The 14494-nt window shown below is 47.6% G+C and overlaps 1 protein-coding gene across 2 annotated transcripts in view; it reads left to right on the top strand.

Annotated features, from left to right (window-relative positions):
- PTGFRN (prostaglandin F2 receptor inhibitor) overlaps positions 1–6725 on the top strand; it is a 66561-nt gene extending 59836 nt beyond the window's left edge. For both annotated transcript variants that reach the window (XM_030951650.1, XM_030951656.1), the window contains 2 exons: positions 1637–1942; positions 3183–6725. In XM_030951650.1, coding sequence (XP_030807510.1) covers positions 1637–1942; positions 3183–3349 — 473 coding nt within the window. In that variant the 3' untranslated portion in view covers positions 3350–6725. The remainder of the gene's footprint in view (positions 1–1636; positions 1943–3182) is intronic.
- The last annotated feature ends 7769 nt before the right edge of the window (positions 6726–14494 follow it).

The following is a 14494-nucleotide window of genomic DNA, read 5'->3' as shown; positions in this document are numbered from 1 at the left end:
CTTCTGTGCATTGCCCAGAACACCAGGCTGGGGCAGGCGGGGCAGGAAGCTGGCTGGTGTCCCAAAACAGCTTGGTCAGACACTGTCTCTGCTAGGAACATGTGCTTTCTCATATTTTTGTTTTGTTTCTGTAGGTGTGTGTAAAACCAGTGCACCTTAGGAAGGAGTTAGTTATATCCCAAACACTGGTTTGTTTGGCTTTTTTTCTGCAGTAAGGAGGAATGTCCCACATGGCCAGCTGATAATATACTTCAAGTAAAAGAGCTGAGGCTGTCCCTTTTCTTTAAAATATGGAAGTTCCCTTCTTTTCCAAAGTGCTAGCTTGCCTGATAGACTTAAAAATCATCTTCACTTAGATCTGTAAACAATTTCAGTACAACAGCAGGCTTAGGGCTTCCATTAGCCTGGAGGTCAAATGTGAAAGTTTAAGAGAAAAAAAACCAAAACTCATTTAGCTAAAAGATCAGTTTCAAATTTCAGATTGCTAGTACTGTATTTTTCAGAGCTCTCAATACTAGAAAATGGTTTGATACATTGCCAGGAATCACTGGGACTGCCTTAGGTGTGCACACACTGTACCAGTACTCCAGACTCGGGACAGAAATAGTAACTTCTGTTTCCACTTTGGGCCCATTGGTTTGCTGATGTGCCAGGAAGGAAGACCTGTGAGGAAACAAGTGAGCAGGCTTTCCTGCCTGTGCTGTGAGTCATGCCAGGTTTCAGACTCTGACAGGTGTTGCTGGGCTCATGATAGCAAAGAATAGTGGTGATTTTGAAAGTAGATACTCAGCTACATCTGCCTAATGGGCTTAGGGCTGAGATTTGCTAATGAGATCAATAGGACCTTGCATGAACACACAGCGAGCTAGATGTGCTGATGGACTCTGACTACCTGGCAGCTGTGTCAGAAGTGCAAGTTCCTGCAAATCCATATTATAGACTGTGTCTTTGGGTGGTGAAACTTGTACAGGGCATCATGTCTGGTGTGTCACAGGAACCCACAACTCTGGGAAAAATGTATAAAAGCAGCATAGTCAGGCTTTGCCCCTGAATGTTTTGTACTATTGCAGGTAATATTTTGTGCACTGTGCAGAATATGTGTTCATTTAGGCGAACTCTAGATGTAAGGAAGGGGCCTTCAGGATAGAGCCTTCTGATCTTGTGCTTGTGTAAGGCCCTCATGAAGACAGGGACTGTGAATCACTCTGTGCTAGCAAGTATCTAGCACTCCCATTCCCTTTCACTATAGGTACAGCATAACTGTAGAACTTCTTATGATACTAAGCCTGCTTGGTAAAAACTTAGATCAGAGTTAAATGCAAATTTCAGAATAGCGGGCAGAAAGGCAAGAAATCACTTTAGTGTCATCCCTGTGGTAAGTCACTCTTTCTGCACAACTCCGTTCTTCCTGTCAATGCATTTCATTGCAGTTCACTGCTTGAATCTTCCTAGAAAGGACGTGTTCAGGAGACTCTCTCTTTTTCTTCTGTTTTCTTTTTTACATTTTTTTCCCTCTGCTGTCAGACCAGTGCTGGCTGTGCTGCTTACAGATTAACCTTTCTGCTGAGAAATGGCACTGTGAATGCTTTTCAGGACTCACGAACACGGCTGAACTCTTCTTTGTCCCCAAACACAGATGACATGTCCTTTGACGTCTCCTGGTTTGCCGTGCGCTCCTTTGCCCTGGACAGGGAGCCCATCTTGCTGGCCTCTCTGGACAGGAGGGGCATTGTGACCCAGGGCAGGAGGAACGGGAGCAGCGAGCTGAGCCTGGAGCGGATCAGCCCTCTGGAGTTCCGGCTGCGCGTGCACGGCTGCGAGGACCACGACTTTGGGAACCACTACTGCGTGGTGACCCCCTGGGTGCGCTCTGCCACGGGCGTGTGGCAGCGGGAGCCTGACATCAGAGCCAAACCCATCTTCCTCTCCGTGAAAATGGATGGTGAGAGACTGAAACACATGCTGCTCCATTTCGGCTTTAACACCTTATTATGTCTTTTTGTGGCAAACATTCCCTGTAACTACTTTTAAAGGTGCCTCATTAGATTTTGTCTTTTTTTTTTTTATGGTTAGCAATTTCTGATTCAAGATTCTTTAGAGTAGAAGAATCTGTTCTGCCTAAACAGTTGATAGATACAAGATTGGAGCATTTTCTTTCCTGATCACCTCTTGGTGATGTTTTCCATAGCTGAGGCATCTTTCAGTCAAGGGCACAGTATTCTCTCCAAGTGTTAACCCTCCTGCTGCCTGCTGGAGGAAGCCTTGGTTTGCAGATGGGGTGTGTGAATTAGTCACATCATGCTTAGTGTCAAAGCCGAGAAGAGAAAAATCAGAGCTCTGACTCCTTCCTCCCTCTCTAATGACAAGACATGTTGATCCCTGCACTTTATGTTTTGTCTGCTTTCCACCCAGAGTTGGAAGTGTTGCTAGACTTCATGAGCAGGAAGTTGCACACTAGATACTGCATTCAGAATTCAACTAAGGAGTAAAATGAATACCGGAGGGGTTTTGAGCTAGTTGCTTTCTTGATATTTCCAGGAGAGGTCATTTTTGGAAGTTCCATGAACTTGAAATGAACAAGAAGCTTTTGTTCTCCCCACTGTGCTGATAACTATTATAACTGTACTTTCCAAACCCCTTTCAGTTCTTACTGCCTTTTAACTGAGCAGTAGGTACTTCAAAATCTTTTTTTTTTTTTTTGTTTAGGCACCAGCTTTGAAGGTTGATTAGATAGGGTAAATATATAGTAATTCTAATAATTCAAAGCACAAAGGAGTCCACTCCTTGCTTTTTGGAAATTACAAAGAATGCAGCCACACTCTGCCTCTAATGGGGAAACAATCCAATATTTTGTTTGGAGAAATGTGTGAGAGGATAATTTTTGAAATAAACTCTACTTTGCTATCTCACTCCAGGGCTCTTCTGGTACTTCCAGCCTCTTCAAGGCTTTGAAATTATAGAGGAAGAATTAGGGTGAAGAGGAAAGGGAGAGACTAAAAGACCAATTTTTCAAACATGGGAAGATGAAAATCAAGAAGGAAAATTAGTGTAATTTCTTTCTGAAATAATTAATCTGTCCCTAACTGAATAATGTGGATTTTTCTCCTTTTTCAGGCAAGCAGAAATAAAGGGGATGTCAGAGTTTCTCAGCGATATCTAATGACTCTGCCTTCCTTTTTCAGTTCTGAACGCTTTCAAGTACCCCCTGTTGATCGGCATCGGCCTGGCCACGGCCATTGGACTCCTCTCCTGCCTCATTGGCTACTGCAGCTCCCGCTGGTGCTGCAAGAAGGAGGTGCAGGAAACGAGGCGGGAGCGGCGCCGGCTCATGTCGATGGAGATGGACTGAGCGGCGAGCTGGGCACGCTGCATTTCAGGAGAGACTCACAGGGCTCCTGGACTGTGCTGAGACACTTGCTCACAGGCCCAGACAAGACAGTGCGTTTGCTCTCTGGTTTCAGCCTGGATCTCAGCTTCTCCTTGTTACACATCGTGTCCTGAGAACAATCAGGCCATATTTAGCAACTTGGGAGTTCTCCTTTTCCAGCAGCACTTTCTGCATAGGGATCATGTCCTTCTAATGTGCAAACTGTTGAGCCTTCTTTCAGCAGGGCCCTGTGACAAAATTCATTAATGTTTTGTTTGTTTGTTCATTGGTTTTCCCCCCCCATTATGGTTTTGGAAAGATGTCCCTGTATGAAAGCAAGGTGGACAGGATGATGAATGGGAAAGAGGCTGGTAAGTGTTAGACTTTCAGTGTATTAACCAATCTACCTTCCCCCTCTATCCCCATCACACCATCCTGTTCCCTTTCTCTTTCCACCTAGGTATCTCAGAGACTTCTCTGTGTTGGGTTGAAGGCTGGGGAAGGTTCCCGTGCTGGAGCCATCATGAGGCTGTTCCAGCAAAGAATTGCTTTATGGTTGTCAGCATGCCTTCTCTTCCCTGGCTTTCCAAGAGATTGCAGTTAATCCTGACACGTAGCTTGCCTGGTGGAGGTCTTTGAAGCACTTTTTAAAAACCTTTTCTTTTCAGTGCTCAAATCTCTTAGCTGTGGTGAGTAGGGACTAACTTGGCAGCCCTGAAGAGTCGATTCTCAGACAAGCATTTGACGGATGTCTGCCTATGGCCACCTTCTCCCACACCCTTCCACCTTCTCTTCTCCCCACTACAGCTGCTCACATCGTGCCTGAGACCCTGTCCTGCTTGTGGCAGGGGGGCACGTGGTATCTAGGGACAAGGCTCAGCCTTCTGCTGGCCTCAGCAGAGAGGCTGGAGACCTTGCTCCCCAGGTGATGGTGTGACCTATGAAGATAATAAGAGATGGATCTTCATCTGCAGATGGCCAACTGATCATGTTTAGAGACTTGTAAACTATGTATTACCAAATGCACAGACCAGACTTCAGTGCTGCTTCTGCCAGTCACTCACTGGTAACCCTCAAACCTGTGAGCAGAATCTGAGATCTGCAGTAGCTGCAGTGCAGCTCAGGGTAGGAATAAGAGCAAGCCCAAGAGGGCAGCAAGAATCCTTCAGGCTCCAAGGGCCCTGGTCTTGTGCATGAGCCTTTCACTGGGGCTTTCCCCCTGGGCTTGAGACCTATTCCTCGGTGCTATAGTATGGAACTCCTGCTTTGGTCTTCCAAATACACTGACCTGGCTCCTGGGAAGGAGCAGCATCTTTACCAGGCAGTTCTGTCTTCCCAGAACAGCTGGTGTTCTAAGCAATAAGGGTCAGAATAAAGATACTGTGTACAAACCAACGAGGAAGTAGGACTCCACCACAGTCTGATGTCACAGCCGTGGTTTGGCTTGTGTCAGGAAGGGTGAGAAATGCAGAGGTGAGGCCAGGGCTCAATCCTTGCCATGGCTTTTAAGATAAAATATGGTAAAGAAGAGCATCCATGGAAGGTAGTGGCTGTGGTGTTCTGTTGCCTGGTTAGACATTAGTTATGTCCTAGACAATCCGCTTCTCTAATAGCTCATCCCACTGCATATTCCAGGGGAGCTGCAGGTCTGGTATCTGGCCTATGAAGGTTTTTTGTGCTAAGTTTTCTTAGTGTGAATTGGTTTTTTTTCTGTCTTGCATTGTGACCTTTGTTCTGAGGCCGATGTGAAGGGGTTTTCCAGAAGGCTGCTCTGTGTCCTGTGTGTGAACACGCATGCAGTCACATCTGTGTGCATAGAGGTGTCCAGGGATTTTTTGAAAGATGAGTATGAAACATCTTCAAAATGGGCTTAATTTGCAGAATTGGGGCTTGCAAGTTGTTATTTAAGGCATTTCATGTGGTATTCCAAAACTGGGACCCCCAGACCTATGAACCTCTGAAAGGCTTTGTCCTGAAGGTACACAGCAAGTTTTCTTTCTGGCCTGAGGTTTTTCTTTCTGGAAGAGCTCTGAAAAAGGCCTCTGTTGCAGGCAGACTTAGCTGCCTTTCCTAAAGAACAGGGCAGAAGCAGTCTCCAGCTTCCACTGTGAAAGCCCAGAAATCTGTAGCAATTCTTTCCAAAGGAAGGGAGTTCAGGAAAGAATTCACTCAGATACTACTTTGACAGCAAGAATTTTTCTTCCTCTCCTGTCTCTACTGTAGTGAAATCTTGATTTTTCCTGGGATGTTATGAAACACTATTCTGATGTTTGGGATGCTGGCTGCTCTGGCAGCTTCTTTCCTGCATTAACATCTGCTTTCTTCTCAGAAGGCTTGTGGCATTGGGGCATCTTGGGAGGGGTGGAAATGGTGGTGAAGTTCTAAGCACAGCATCAGTCACTTTTTGTCCTGGCAGACTGACTCCTTGTCTATCTATGCCCTTGGTTAAGTTTTAGGGGGAGAGGATCGTGACCGTAATGCAATAATTAGGGAATGGATGAGCAGGGCAATAATTAGGGAATGGATGAGCCAGCTCTTCCCAAACACACAATATAGCACACTCCCTCCCTGCTGGAAAAAAACTCAGGGTTATTTTGGTCAGGGCTCCCTTCTTCTCTAGTGAAAGGTCCCCATGTCCTTATCTAATGCTGACCTTCCTCCACGGCCCATAACAAACCATCTTTGTCACTCCAAGTGAAGGAAGTTTTGCCACTAGCTCGTACTGCTGACAGCCCCTTGGAAGGCAATGCTGCATCCCATCCCACCCTGTATTTGCTGTAGTTGGAAGGTTAGAAGCTGATGGGCTAGACCTAGCCCCCAGGTTTCCTTCTACTTGTGCCAATTTTGTATTATCCCCTTTTTTAAAAATAGAGTGTGAATCTTCTCTCTAAGGGAAAAAAAATCTAGGTCACTTTTCATGTTTTTTATTATTATTATTATTTTGTGTGTGACCAGGGTTTGTGTGAGTGGAGGTGTGTGTGCATCTGGTTGTGTATTAAACCTGCAGAGTATCAGAAGAGTGAGCTGCCTGTGGTGCAGTACAAGCATCCATATCCTCCCTGCTGCAACCTGTGGTGTTGTCAAAGTATCCTAAGGGCTCACATTGATCTTCCTCTGTTTGCATTGCCACGTCTCCTGGTTAAGCTGGTAAATTCCTCCAGGCACTTGGAATTTCGATCCAGGGCAACCTTGAACATCATACAGCAGAAGGGCAAGATATTTTCTTTCGTTTTAATTTCAAAATTATAAAATAAAGTTTTGGGCACAATTCTGGAATGCAGGTACTGAATAGCTCTAACAATGCCGTGTAAAATGTTTCTTTTTATGTTTAAAATAAAGATTATGTCCTTTTTGATTATGTCTGTGCTGTGGGTCTGGGTGTTTGAGCTAGGGGCAGTTCTTTCCTTGTTCCCTGCATGTATGCAGACACTATTGTTGAAGGTATAAAATGTAAACCTCACAGTCCTGTTTCCAGCACTGTTTACCCTGTAAAATGAGCATGAACCCTATTTTTGCAGTAAGTTTTAAATATTTGCCTACATTTCTGGGATGAATTGGGAAGCAAATTATTTTCTGAGTCTATTGTGTTTCTACCCCGCTGTAAGTCGCACTTTTTGTTGGGAGAGTTTTATTTTGATTAGCTAAGGACAGGAGGCACAGTTGGGAGTGTATATTTAATATCTGCTGTAAAACCTAGTGTTTGATGTTGAGTCTTCCTTGACCCCTTCATGAGGCTTCTCATTTCCAAGGTACCAGGAGGAAAATCAATAGTCTTGGAAGAAAACTTCATGCTTTCTTTGCCAATGGCTGAGTTTAGGATGTTTTTTTACCCCCAGCAACCATGCAAAGACACTGAAATCCTACAGCAAGGAGGTGACTTGCTGTCATGGTTTGATCCCAGCTGGCAGCCAAGCCCCACAGAGCCCCACACTTGCTCACTCCCCCACCAGCAGGATGGAGGAGAGAATTGGAAGGGTAAAAGTGAGAAAAATACATGTGTTGAGCTAAAGACAGTTTAATAGGGAAAGAAAAAGTCATGGATGGAAACAAAGGAATTCATTCCCTGTTTCCCCTTGGCAGGCAGGTGCTCAGCCATCCCCAGGAGAGCAGGGCTGTGTCACACATAGCGGTGACTTGGGAAGGCAAACACCTTCGTTCTGAATGTTCCCCCTTCCTCCTCCCACCACTTTTAAATGCCCAGCATGGCACTCTCTGCTCTGGGGTATCCCTGGGCTCAGCTGGGGTCACCTGTCCTGGCTGTGTCCCCTCCCACCTTCTCGTGCTCCCACTCGCTGCTGGAGTGGGGTGAGAGGCAGAAAAGGCCTTGGCTCTGTGCACGTAAGGAGAATATCCCTGCATTATCAGCACTGCTCCCAGCACAAATCCAAAACACTGCCCCATGTAGCTACTGTGAAGAAAAGGGACTCTATTCCAGCCCAAACCAGCACACTTGCTTTCCAGCAGGACGTTGTTTGAGGCAGCAGTGGTTTTGGGAGGCCAAGGCAGGCTTTGGCAAGGTGAGTTTGTGTTCAGAGTGGTGTATGCTGTGTCTGACAGGCTGCAGTGCAGCCCAGGTGTCAGCAAAGTGTGTACCTTTGGCTTCTTTCCAGATGGAAAGGTGTGCTCTGCAGGGTCTGCTTGCAGGAAGCTGGGAGGTGGCGCCAAGCTCTAAATCCTTAAGGAGCAGCAGGAGCCATCAGCCGAGATCCAGGAATGTCACAAATGGTCCCTCAGCAGAGCCTCTGCCAGCTGTGGGTGCCCAGCACACACAGGGAGAGCAGGAAGGAGTGGTGGAGGAGTCCTTGGCCTCGAGCTGTGCAGGTTACAGCTCACAGGTAAGTTTGGATGAGCTTTTATGAAATTCACTTGCCTCCCCCACCCCCTGGGATGACCTGGGTCTTAATATCATTCTTGTAAACGTGCTTGGATTTTGCCATAAGAGAGAAAGCTGAAAAATATGAGTCTGGAAATGCAAAGGGGTACTGGTAAATAAGTACCTGGGTGTTGCAGTGAGTGATGGGAGGTGTCAGGTCTCTAACACTGCCTTGTACCTGCCATGGGCTCTCCCAGCTGCTGATGGACGTATGGCCTGCTGCCACGGGGGCAGTCTGAAAAGCACTTTTGTGCCAGAGCCTGAGAGTTTAGTTGCTTTCATAACAGCAGGCTCAGGCAACACACTTGGCTGTCCTTTTTCTCTGACAGACCCTATTGGTGCTGCTGTGCCTCTGGCTGACTGCCCTGCTCGGGTCAGAGCTGGTCCAAAAACCCTCTCCGGGCTGGAGCTGGCTGGTGTCAAGCAGGATGCATGAGGAGACCTGCCTCCTCTTTGTCATGTGAAGCTGAAGCCCTGTTATGCAAATCCTCCAAGGAAATGTGTGGCTTCAGCCTTTCCTGTGGGACTTGCCACACTTCTGTGACTGCAGGGGGCTGTGTCAGGACAAATGGTGTTTCAAGAGAGAGTCTTTAGTGACTGATTGAAGCTGTGGGATGTGCTAACTGAAGGAAAAGCCACTTCTCACTCTTGTGCCAAATACACCTCAAATGCCACGTGTAGCTTTCAGTCAGACAGCCTTTTGCCAGGGGTCTCCTTCTGCTACTGAGGAAAATGGCATTGTGCTGTAGCCAGCAGATGACTGATCCTGGGTTGTGGAGGAAACCAGGCCCTGTGGATTTCCAGGTCCCTCAGGAGAGCTGCCATAGACACAAGCTCTTCCCCTCTCCCTGGCAGCAGAGCTGCATTCCATGGAAGTGCCAGAAGTGTAAGAGCTTCCACCTCTGCCAAGGGGATAGAGAGACAGGACTTTGCAATGCAGGCTTTGGGAAAGCAAGTTAGCATTATACATACATACATATATATATATATATATATATATATATCTTTATAACCTCCAGCGTGTGCTGGGCCCTAGAGCAGACCACAGACTTAGTCTGAGCGCACCTCTGTTGTTAGAGGTGAGTGATGAAGCTGCAAGACAAATGAGCACTAAGTTCTGTTTCTTCTTAGCAACTTAACCTGGCTTATGCCCTCTAGTTCCTTGCTTTTATGACCCTGGCAATAGTTTGACATACTTAATGGATGGTAAGGAGTGCCAAAGACACTAAGTTCCTAAAAGTTTCCTAAAGGGTGGAGCTAGAGAGAAGGGAGGATGAGCTTCCAGAGCTCCTGCAGCAGAGCTGGCAGTATGAACACACCTGGGCATCTGAGAACCCAGAGATGTCTGAGAGGACAGGACTGGTGTTGCCTCTGTGCTGACTTCAGCTCTACAAAGGCCCTGGCATAACGTGCAGTTGCTGGGATGCTAAGACTGTGGTAAAAAGAGAAAATATCCATGCTGCATCTGCCTGGATGTATGAAATCTGTGTGTGGTTACAGCCAAACGCACGTTCTGAATGCAAGTGCAGTAGTTGTAACCTCCCCTTTGGTGTTCAGGTACATCCTTTTAGTGTCCTGAAACTTGTTTGCTGATTTAATCTGTGTTTTCTTCCCTCTGCCTTATCTCTTCTGTTTTTCATGCTTCATGTCAGGAGCCTTTTTGTGCCTTTGTCTCTCTGCATCTCAAGGACGATGGCCTTTTGTGCTTCTCTCTCTGGAGTAGAGCAGGGGTACATTGTCACAGTGTTCTTGAATCTGTTGTTATAGTGTGATCTTGAATCATCTGCTGAGGGCTCAGGCTGCAGAACTCCAGCCCAGTGCCCACTGCAGAATCACCTGCAAGGCTGGCACCCTGTGCACATACACACAAATGTTTTGTAGCCACATTCCTCATGAGGACTCCAGGCAATATGCAAGGAAAGTAAGCATTTCTGATGTGACTCCAAAGAGACATTTATCTTCCCTTTGCCAAAGCAGAAGCAGAAAAGAAACCCTTTTTCTTTCTAAGAAAGAGGGTTTAGCTTTTTTTCTCCATCTGCTTGCTATCATAACACAAATTCTGCTCAGTGTCTAGGAGCTCCAGACAAGCGACCACTGTGCTGAACATTTTCATTTTTCAGGATAACAACAACATGATTCATTGTTAACACCCAGGACAGCTACCCTGGACTTGAGAAACAGGTAATTAAAGAATGTAATTTATCTGAGCTGTTTGAGATACACATCTCAGAATAAGAACTGAAGGCACTTGTTTCTCACTGTTGCTGTAGAGGAAAGCACAGCTCACCTAAGATATGAGAATTAGGCAAGATACTTGTATCCAAGTATTGGGCAGACAGGTAGGGGCTGAGAGAAATGAGGTAATGGCAGCTCCATCTAGGGATGGACTGGGGAGGAGGGAAGAAGTCCCAGCAGGGAGCAGTGGTCATTATTCAACCCACAGACAGGTGATGGGTCCTCAAGTTCTCTCCAAACACTGCTTATGTTTCTGTGAAAACACCCCCAGGATGGGTTCTGATCTCCATTTTGTTACTTGTCTAACACTTCTGCCTTTGTGCAACAGCCCTTGGATGGTGGTTATCAGGATGAATCCAGTCTGCTCTGTGTTTTTTATCCTTTTGCAGGCTCCTAGACTTCAGCCAGGCAGCTTTTCTGCTCTGTGGCTACTGGAGTCAACCCCGTCTCATACTGAAGTCCCTGGTGTGTTATCCACAGTGTCCAGTCCCTCTGAAGGTGTCTTTCATAGTGGCTGTGCCAACAGCGAGTGACAAAGCTTCTCGGAGTATTTAGAGCAAAATCATTGGCATAAGGTGAGTCTTCCACAACAACAAAAAAAAAAAAGATAAAAAGATAATGTGTCTTTCTACTTTTATGTGGTTTTGGCTTTCTTCTGCAGGGACAGACCTTACTATCTGGTTTTTGTCACTGCCCACTCTCTCCCCTGCCCCCATCACTGTAGGCTGACAAAAGCATGGCCCCTTCCTCTAGCTCAGAAATGTCCATCTCTGTTTTTTCAGGGACAGCCCCTTCAGCTCAGAGAGCTCGGACTGGTAGAATAATCCATTTCATTAGAAATAAGATGTTAAGGTCCTTTTGAAGTTGATGGCTTTTCCTGTAGCCTTTCAGGTCCGTGCTGAGATGTCTTTGCCTTGTGCCATTATCTTTTTTTCCCCCCTCTCTTCTTTCTGTCTCCTACAGTTCCCTGCATGGATGAATGCAGAAAAGGTCTTTTCAGAAAAGGTCTATAAAGGTCTTTTGTGAGTTGCTATTCATTAAATTCCCTTTCCTCGACCTGACTGTGTACAGTGTTAACAAGACAGCTCTCAGGACCCCTGGGCACGGCGCTGCTGTCTTTAAACCCTCCTTTACCTCGTGTCAGTGGTGGCAGCAGCGTGTTGCCAGAGTGTCACCGCTTCCCAGCTCGGCTGAGACACACATTTCGGTGGTGAGAGGTGTTCTCCTGCGAGTAGCAGGGGAGTTCTGCAGGCTGTTTTGTGTGGAAGGTGTCGGGCAAAGGGAAGAGAGCTGCTGCTGTGTTGCAGTCCTGAGCACACCCTTTATCAAGCCCTTCAGTGGCAACATTGAAGGGGGAGTTGCTTTCACACTGAGACTGACAACCTGAGCACAAACAAGCGAGATGTACTGTGTACATTTGCAACTCTTCCTGCCATCTCTGTTTAATCAAAGCAGTGTACCCTGCAGGCTTTCCCTGGAGTTCACTGCAGCTCCTGCCTTTTGTTTGAAGGGAATTTGTTTGGCTCAGAGTAAACACAACTTAGCCTTTCTGTGACGATAGCCAAGACACCGTTCTGTAGTGCAAATGGAGGAGAGCAGCAGCAGCAGCCTCAGCATTGCCTACAATGTGCTCTGCTCTTGTGGTGTGACAGTGTGGGGTGCTGCTGTCCAGAGTGCTCTTCCTGAACCTAAGGAGGGTGAAAAGGTGACATACAGGAACCAGAGCATCTACTAAACACACCCAGCCCATCTACACCGGGAGACAAAGTTCCCCTGGCAACCAAGCTGACTTTCTTTGGACACCTGCATGTGGATACTTGAGGAGAAGAGAGAAAATATGCTTTTGGAGCTTCAAGAGGAACTGAAGCTGGCAGTTCTGGGATTTTAAAAAGGGCCACTCTGACTCTGCTGTTGGGCCTTGAAAAGCCACTGCTATTCCTGTGATCTCAGAGGAGTGGGAAAGAGGGAGTTCTTTCAGGCAGATGAGCAAAGCCTTTGATGCTAGGTGAGGTGTAAGTGCAGCTCTGCCATTGCTCCCTTGCTTTGTGATTTCGGGAGCACAGCTGTGTGATAGTCCCACGTTGTTGGCAGTGCTGAGCCAGCCCCACTCCTCTGGTGCAGAAAACACTTCAGTGTCCTGGCTGGTAAGGATGGGACTTTGTGTCTGCATAGGTGGTGGGGTTTTATGTGGTGGGGTTTCCCTTGCCAGCCCCAGTGCTGCTCCGTGGGACCTCCAGCTCCTCCCTCAACCCCAGCCCTGCAGTAGCCTGCCTACAGCTCCTGGATGCTCTGCTCACTGCAGTAGCCTCAGGGCAGGGAAAAATCCATGCACTTCCCAATTCACACACTGCCAGTGGAAAAGCATGTGCTTCCTGAAGTGCCTTGGAACCCTCTGCCTACCTCTAGGACTGGGAAGCATGGTTTTGTCCATATTCCACTTGGGTTTGTTAGGAGAGCACCTCCCTGCTGCAGCCACTGGTGCAGTGGGTTTTGGGAATTGGAGTTGTCATTTTCCCAGCCTAGATGCATTTAACAATTGGTTGCAGCAATGGGTGTTTAATTCTCTTGCTAGCATTTCCAGGCCAGCTATTTAATTTCATTTTTTTCAAACCCTCTTGCTTCTGGAAATCCTGTAATCGAATCCAAGCTCTGTCAATCTAATTAGTTTTGAAGTGCAGAATCTCCATAACTTAGAGACCTAAATAAGCAGCTTAATATGAAAACCCAATTTCTCTCCCAACACGTAACACCGTCCTGTGCTCCCTGCCAGAAATGCCAGTGCGACTGCTCTGCTATCCCTCTGTTAACCTCCCTCCTCTCTTCCCCGGCCTCTGCCCGGGCTGTGTCCATGGGGAGCTGAAACAACCAGGCTCATCCCTCTGCTGCTGTGCTTCAAAGAGCCTTTCATGGTGCTGCTTGCGTAAAAGATGCTGATGCTGCTTCAGATGGCAGCGCAGAGCGGGCCGGGGGCGGCTCCTGGTGCTGCGCAGAAGCCGGGCTGGGCAGGGGGGCTGCACTTGGAGACTTCACCGTGACGTGATCAGGCCCTGCGTGTGCTGCAGGGGGGATCACCAGGATTCATGGAGGGCAGGCTGCTCTCTTCTTTGATTTCTTCTTTTCCCAGTAGGAACGATGGCGTAAATAAGAGCGAACACCGGATCATTGAAAAAGAGTTGTGCGTGTTCTCGGCTGTTTGCTACTCAGCGTGGCCAGAGTCCTTAGAAGCTGCAGCTGGTACAAGACAGATGTTTCCCTGCTTCTCAGCCACTTCTGCTCTTAGATTTCAATTTCTCTTGTTTTGTTTGTGGTTTTAATTATTTGCTTTCACTTGCTGTACTGTGTTGTGTTTTTTCAGTGCAAACCGACCCCAGCAACCTCTCTGTGCTTCTGTGGGGTTTTGCTCATGAAGACCCTGACCTTGTCATGTGTTGGAGCCATGTCCCATGAGGGCCACGCAAGATTTGACTAAAGGCAGCAAACTTTCCCACCACCATGAGAAAAGGTTATTTTCTTCTCTTTTGTTAGCCTTTCCCTTTTTTTTTGTGGCTGTCTGGTTTTCCTGGGACTGGCAGGCCCCACAGCGCATCAGTGGGCAGATCTGTATCCACCGAGATCTCACTTGGCTCCCACAGCCCAAGGTGAAAGCCACGTGGCAGCCAGGCGAGCTCCCAGCGAAGTGAGCCCGGCTCCAGCAGGAGCTGCAGGGAATTTGGGCATTTCTGCTTCGTCAGGAGGTTTCTGGCCATGAGCGTGTGCCCGGGGGAGCGCGGCTGAGCCGCCGGCCTTGGGGAAGGCAGGCAGCAGGCCGGCTCGCTCTGTAATTGGGGGCAGCAAGCAGCTGCCTTTGATGTCTGAGCCGGGCTGAGAAAACCTGATGGCAGACTTCAAAGTCTGTTGCACCAGCTCCCCTGATTATCTGTAGGCTTCTGGCGCGTCCCCCAAGACTGCCAGATTATCCCGGCTAATGCTGTGCTCTTCCCCCTGTCCCCCCACCCTGCCTGGCGCCAGCCTCCTGCTTT

The sequence above is a fragment of the Camarhynchus parvulus genome, chromosome 1 (genome assembly GCF_901933205.1).
Source record: "Camarhynchus parvulus chromosome 1, STF_HiC, whole genome shotgun sequence".
Taxonomy (NCBI): Eukaryota; Metazoa; Chordata; class Aves; order Passeriformes; family Thraupidae; genus Camarhynchus; species Camarhynchus parvulus.
This window is presented reverse-complemented; position numbering and strand designations above follow the sequence as displayed.